Here is a 7,622-nt window from a genome sequence, read left to right as displayed (position 1 = left end):
GGGACACCCTGTATATAAATTATATATTAATATATATAAATTATATATTAATATATTAAATAATGTTAAAATCCCTCTGATTTATTCAACTTCTAAATCTAAATAATTACAGAATACAAAATGTAGTTTTTATCACCTAAACTATCTGAACCTAAAACCCGAACTCAAAGGTTTTTATTTACTTCTCAACGAAAATGAAAAACGTTCAATCTCAAGCAGGTTTTTCATATAAAATTATTCTAAATATTCTAAAAATACATGTGTTGTATATTATTATTATTATACACTAAAATAAACTGCGAGGACTTAAGTTCTGATTCAGGTGTTATAACAAGGGGAGAACAATTAGGATAGAAAAGCTTAAAATCAATCTTGGACATTTGCATTTTGCAAGGTACGAGGAGGGTATATAAAACATTTGAGAAACATTCAGATTAAAAGTTGGAGGAGAATAGTCAGTCCCTGTCACCTAATACCAAAATTATCAGTAACGATTCACAATCAAAAAGATATCTTTGTTTTTCTAAATAAAGGAAACTGATTATTTCCCCACTGTGATTTAAAGGCCTCAAGCTCTCAAGCAAAACTTAATGAGAATTTTGCCAATTTCTTCTTGAAAACCAAAGCTAACAAGTAACAACAAGTGCTTTATAGTGCTAAGATTTACATGAGCTATAGAAAAGCATAAGTGAGTTAGAACGGTTTAAGCAAAGCCCAAGTTATTATAACATCAATTGGAGTAAGTTCTCCAAAATTGAGATTTGCCTTATTTAAGATGGTAGAATAAAATTCTAGAGAGAAATGGGGTATTGGCAATGGGCATGTAGTATGTACTGCTTCTTGTTGGGTTTACTGTATCATGTTTGATCCAGTATTTCTTAAATATTTAACCAATAAACTTGGAGGCAAAATTTAACTNATGATTTGGAGGAAAAATGAAAAATTATACATCAAAAGGCAACTTTTTTTATTCTTCATAATAATAATTTTTATCCAACAATTCATTTCAGCGAATAAAACCCAAAAAGCATTTTTAACTTATAAAAATCATTTAAAAATTTTGGAGGGGGAGAAAAAATTGTTTTATAAGAAAATATACACCCCTGGTCAATGATAAAATTCTCCTACCAGAAGACTGAGTCTCTGAGCCCGACCATACTGAGGCTCTCCTTGATCTTCCTTTCCTTCTCCAACACAACAACCATCAACATTGGGGCCAGGAACTATACATAAAGTTAGATTTAGGCATTTTTTTAGTCCGTTTCGTAAGTATGTAGTAAATTCAGGAGAAGCATACAGTCTACCTTTCTATATTATCTACGTTTAGTTCATACCCTGACCGGCCCGACCGGTCAATCCATTTTACCTGTTATCAATAAATTAGTACCATATTAATCGTTGTTTCATACGGACGGAATTAGCAGGGGTAGGCTAGGTGTATAGTCAGAATTGAATGAAGAATTAGAGTAAGAGACAAGTAGTTAAAGAATTCTCGGGACCTAGATTGTAACAAGCATTTAGGAAATAAGCTTTCAGAAAGCTCTAGAAAAATCTAAAAAGGTTAACATTTTTAAAACATGTATGTTCTTTTAGTTTGCCTCTTTCAGGCTATGCATTCAAAATGTTGATACAGAAAGAAATCTAAATTTTGTAAGACTTCAAATATTTGTAAGAAGCCTCAAAAAGTTCATACAACCTTAAATATATAAAAAAAACTTATGTCATAAAATCAAATCAAAAAGTTTAACTAACTACCAGAGAGATAGGATTTAAGGAACAGGTAAGGGAAGCTTAGAGTATTCTAGAGAAAAGGTTCAACTAGTTATATCTTAATTCAGCTTATCATCGCTATTAATTAAATCCAACCTCTATACAAGTTTTGCAGAGATTTTCTATACATTTCAGAACTATTCTTTTGGTCCCCTACCGCGGGCAGCCGTAGTACATTGGAATTTCCGAGCCGGGTCAACCTTTCCGGTCCCACTTTGTACTGTATTGCCCGGATATTGGATTAATAAAGCAGACACTCGATAGGACTAGCCGGTGCAACAAGGTTTACGCGGTCAGACTATAGGTTGAATTTACTTTCACTTAAGGGGCAGAGGTGCGTGCCAAGACATTTTCAGTGTATAAAAACAGAAGGACGGGAATAAGACCAACAAATTATTCGTTTCCCCAAAACCAAAAATTTTACACTTTATACTTTGCTCCATTTTCAAAGTCCAAAGATTTAAAATTTGAGCTACCTGAGATATTGAAATTGTCATGTACAAGGGTAGAACTGATCTGAGAACTGTCTCTGTGCTTCCTAGATGAAAGATCATTTAAAACTATCTTTAAAAATTCAACTTTTGAATCTGCTATACAGTACAGTGGTCCACAAAATATCGTCAAACTTAAGTAAATCGTATTGATGTATTAGATATAAACTTGATATTTTTTATATAACTAGAAAATTTCTCTTATTTAGTTAAAATACTTAACAAACTCTCACTTTAATGTCGTCATCCCACAACACATTGTTGTAAGACTTTAGAAACACACCGTCCGTACGATATACATAAAATCCAGGTTTTTAAAACTTAAAAATTAACAAAAGTTTTGTTTCTTTGGGTAAATTAGCTTACATTTCAAAAATTTGGGTGTTATGTTTATTTTTAAAAGGTGAACATCTATAAATATATACTTTACTTGTCTGTCTGTGTGTTGAGTTTGGTTGTATCCAATAAACGTCAAATTGGCTGAACCGATCGGGCCCAAATTTTGTGTGGGACCTCACATGACCCCAAGGAAGGGTTTAGAATTATCAAAATTTCAAAAAATAGCCTCCAACAAAATTCATCAAATTTTAAAAATCCACAAATTTTTTTTTAAAAAATCCGCAAACTTTTTTTGTTTTTATTTTACAATGTATACAAAGAGAAAATGTTCACAATTGAAATAAAAGATGTCTCCCTAGTTCCCTTTTAGTCCCCCTAGTCCCTACCTGAATACCGGGGTTTAGGTAACTGTTCCAGAAGAATCTGAGGAATTGAATGAGAAGAATTCTTCTTCTAAAATCAGGGAAACAAAAATTAAGGTAATGTTCATAAAGGAAATGTGCTACCTAATTGTCGTAGACCTTAGATATTTCAAACTATAAATTCTGTTAGATCCAATAGTCTTAGATTGAAATATTAAAGATTTACACCATAAGGCTGCAAAGATATAGGGATTACAAAATATGAGTTTGTGGCTAATACTCAATTCCAAACCAACGTTTCCGTGTATTACAATACACAAAATATTCATGGATAATAATCATATTTTGACAATAGCATCTTTGAAATCTTCATATTCAGACCTGCAAACATTTAAGGGGTTGGGAAGGCCCCGTCAATCTGGTCTCATTAGTTGGTGACTAATTTAAAATAGACGTATCTTAACATAAACATATCTGTTCGCCCAAATTCTGTTAGTTTTGAGGAAATTTGAATTTTCTCTATTATCTTTCACATAAAATGTTCCTTAAGAAATGACAACAAGAAAGCTTTGACCAATAAGAGATTTTTTTATCATAATCTCTACGCAATAAGAAAATTAATTGAATTTATTCCATTCATTTAAAATGTTCCAACTCGGAGTTAGAACTTTTGTACTGTAAATCCTTTCAGAACGCTCTAATCCATAGCTTTTGTACGAATACATCGGAAGAATTTATCAAATGTCGTCTTGACCATTTTTCAATGAGTTTTATACTATATTACATAAATTTCAGTATTTGCGAAAATAAATAAATAGCCATGCATATGCGGGAACAGTTTTAAAGAGTTCCATATAATCATTTAATTAAAAAACTAAATATCTCCAACATTCCATTATCAGAAAGTGAAGAATACGACATTTGATGAATTCTTTTGATGTTTTCGTTATTAAGGGTTTCACTGTAGGTCAACAGATTTAAATTAATTACTTTTTGGATATCAGATGCCACACAAATTTACTCTCTTTTATTTTACAAAAATTTGCTTGAGATTTAAAGTTAAGTCATCATAAATATCTAGTTTATCATCTGCTTTAAAAGTTCCTACATCTGATTTTTGTTTACCTGGAGCCAAGTGTGTTCTACAGCAAACTGTAGAGTAGTAAACCCAGACCAGAAGTATGAGGTGACTGGACACTTTACTGGATACTCAAGCTGACCGATTCCCTGGGATATAAACTTGGAATTATGAACACCAATATCCTGGATATAAAACTTATGAATACTAATAATCAATATCCTGGATAAAAACTTATGAATATCAATCTCCTGGATAAAAAACTTGTGAATACCAATTTCCTGGGATAGAAACTTATGAATATCAATCTCCTGGATAAAAAACTTGTGAATACCAATTTCCTGGATAGAAAACTTATGAATACCAATATACTTAAGAGCAAACTTATAAATACAAATTCCTGGATAGAAAACTTATGAATACCAATTTCCTGGATAGAAAACTTATGAATACCAATATCCGGGATAGAAAACTTTTAAATACCAATTCCTGGATAGAAAACATATGAATACCAATTTCCTGGATAGAAAACTTATGAATACCAATATCCTGGATAGAAAACTTTAAAATACCAATTCCTGGATAGAAAACTTAGGAAAACAAAAACAATATCCTGGATAGAAAACTTATTAAAACCAATATCCAAGTGGTGAAAACTTCTGAACACTAATATCCTGGTGTTGAAATTTATAAATACAAAAAATCCTGGGGGTGGAAACTTTATCCTACCAATATCCTTGGTAAAATACTGATATCTACCAATACCCGAGGGTGCAAACGTATGAATATTAATTTCTTGGGTTGGAAACCTTTGATTACTCTTCTTAAAACCTCATCAGCTTGCAAAAATATAAATATTATATTAATATGGAATAAAATGATTCAAGAAAGACCCAAATTCTTCGGAATTCAGAATATTGACTTGTAATACAAATAACTTATAAACTGAAGAAATAAAAACCATGAGTACTGATTTTTATACCTTTAAAATTTGAAGACTTTAATCTTAGATCAAAATTCTATTTCAAAATTGCATGCTAGAAAAGTTGGCTTTTTTTACATTTTGCAAAATTTTCACTCTGCGCAAAGATATCGCCCAATAAGATTTTTCAAAACGTTTTGAAGAATCGTTGGTTAAAATCTTTGATCTAAGAAATAAATTTGTATATTGTAATACAAGCAAACTTTATCGAGAATACAGTTTTGCCATGTGGTAAATAACTCACATTATTGTGGAACACTTTAAACGTCATAAACCCCGAAATGTCTCCAAAAAACGGACCTCAAAACGATACATATCACTAACCAGGAGGAGGGAGGGGGTGATTAAAGGAGCTAAGAGGGCGGGGCTAGAATGACCGTCATCCGTTAAGTATATTACCTGAGCTGATAAAGTATCAATGAGTGAACCACCTTTCTCTTGAACCATAGCAGTTAACTTACTAAAGTATAAATAGAAGATGGTTGGTTTCAGCGTCAGACAAAACAACTTGTCTGTTGAAAATTTTCCATATACTTAAGTGCAGTTGATGTTTTTACAAAGCAAATAACTTTACTGGCAAGTTGATTGATCGCTAGTTAGTTGAAATTTTGGGGTTGTTGACACTGCACATATTACAGTTCTTTGGACTATCTAAAGTTATGACTTGAGGCTAAAGTCGAATTCCTATTCCAGAATTTTCTGGTTGTCACTGTATGTTCCCGAAGGCCATGCCCCAAGTGACTAACTCGAAAGAGATAATGCTTCCTATTTTATATTTATTTTATATTAATATATTTTTCATTTTTGGACCCTTTTTTAGGCATTTTTTTCCACCCTCCCTAGCACCCAAACTATTGAAGTTATCAGTCTAATTTTTTTTTCTTTGAGCTGGCCATGAAAAATTGGGCTTTGAACATGCATTTCAACCCTAAACATATTCTCTAAGGGCTTTTTGCCAGGGGGGGGGCGCCAATCGCCCCCCAGGCTATACATAGATTCAGACACCCCAGCCTTCATAGGGTTAAGCATTGAAGGGTCTGGGTTTGTTGTAAAAATAACTAGGATTTATACCGCAATGACAATAAAGAAAATTTTGAGAATTTAACAATGACCTGAGCTGAAAACTTTAGAATGAGATTTCCTTTATCCTGATTACTTAATCTGAGTATCCAATGGACACATTTTTTATTTTCTTCTTAAACTACTCTTTCTTTGATAAAGTAGAGAAAAATCAAAAACTAGTTTTTAAATCAGAGAGTTCCTCCCGTTTCTTGAATGGCACGCAAAATTTCAAATTTCCCGGCTTCTTATATGCGACTCTGATTTGTTAAATTTATACAAGTACAAGATTAGGTTAGTCTTGATATTAAGAAAAAGTGAGATGATCAAGCATTGATCTCGATATCCATCATTCTAAAGTAGTCAGCTCTGATATCCTTAATTTGTTCTAACTGAAAATTACATTTTGTGGTTTTGCTGTACAAGTAACTTGAGGATTAATGCTGCAGTGACAAAAAAGGAAATTGTGAAAATTAAACAATTCTTAAAATAGAGAAAGAACGATATGTTCCTGATTCTTTAAAAGAAACCACTCAATCACATGACATTTTGTCTTCAGTACGTTAATTAAGGATTAAGGTGTAGATAATGTACATATTCTTCCAAATCTAATCGGTATTTTATATTAAAAATTTGATATTTGATATTTAATATTCAATACTGCATATTTTATTTTTCATTATTTAATATTTGATTTCAAATTACTCTTTAGTCTTTAACGCATCTAATTTTTAGCTATTAGCTATTAGCTATTAGCTATTGTAGCTATTAGCTTACAAATCAGTTTCATAAATGTTTTATTAAAAATGTCCAATCCCAGTTCACACCTCCAGTTTAGAACCTTTAGTTTATCTATAATGTGTTGTAAATTTTCTAGCTTTAACAATAAGTAATTTTAACAATTTCCTCCATAATTTCTGAAGCACAAATCCGCAATTCAGTCTTTAAAAATGGAGGGTTACATGAAATTATGGATGAAGTCCCATTAATGTTAAACTATTTTTTAATTTTTACTTTTTCGAATTTTGGTCGTAACCGCGGCATTTATCTTGATTCGAGTACATTACTGAAGCAGGTGGTAAACTAGTAGATCCTTCATCACTTTAATACTAATAATACTAATAATACTAATAATAATAATAATAATAATAATAATAATAATAATAATAATAATATTTACTGTAGTGAAGCCCCGAAATCTGCAAATATTACAGCTAGGTTTATTGTTGAATAATTCTGTTCGTATTCCTGCTCAATGCTTGACTCATTCTAAAACAAATATGAAACAATATGAATTGTAAACTCTCAATAATTTCAGCTTAAAGGGACTATAACCAAAGTTTTGATTGTTATTCTATTTTAAAACTGTCATTAACCAATTCACAAACCATTCAAAATTTGTTTTAAAAAACGATTTGTGACTTTTATTTGTAAATATCTTTTATAAAATCCAAATTTTATCTTTTTAAATAACAAGCACAAGAACGCATTTTTTGAAATAAATGGTATTTAAACGTTAATCTTTAAATTTTTAAATGTTA

General features: G+C 31.1%; 1 protein-coding gene across 1 annotated transcript in view; it reads right to left on the bottom strand.

Annotated features, from left to right (window-relative positions):
- LOC111698332 (ATP-binding cassette sub-family A member 9) overlaps positions 1 to 7,178 on the bottom strand; it is a 57,582-nt gene extending 50,404 nt beyond the window's left edge. Inside the window, exons 1-6 of the mRNA XM_023468648.1 lie at positions 7,096 to 7,178; positions 5,422 to 5,482; positions 4,088 to 4,189; positions 2,987 to 3,053; positions 2,247 to 2,308; positions 1,129 to 1,223 (exon numbers count right to left, since the gene is read on the bottom strand). Of these exons, the coding sequence (XP_023324416.1) occupies positions 1,129 to 1,223; positions 2,247 to 2,308; positions 2,987 to 3,053; positions 4,088 to 4,189; positions 5,422 to 5,482; positions 7,096 to 7,145 (437 nt within the window). The 5' untranslated portion in view covers positions 7,146 to 7,178. The remainder of the gene's footprint in view (positions 1 to 1,128; positions 1,224 to 2,246; positions 2,309 to 2,986; positions 3,054 to 4,087; positions 4,190 to 5,421; positions 5,483 to 7,095) is intronic.
- Between the last annotated feature and the right edge of the window lie 444 nt (positions 7,179 to 7,622).

Source organism: Eurytemora carolleeae, unplaced genomic scaffold, assembly GCF_000591075.1.
Source record: "Eurytemora carolleeae unplaced genomic scaffold, Eaff_2.0 scaffold325, whole genome shotgun sequence".
Classification (NCBI taxonomy): Eukaryota; Metazoa; Arthropoda; class Copepoda; order Calanoida; family Temoridae; genus Eurytemora; species Eurytemora carolleeae.
The sequence above is the reverse complement of the archived record's forward strand: the minus strand, read 5'-3'. Positions and strand labels throughout refer to the sequence as shown.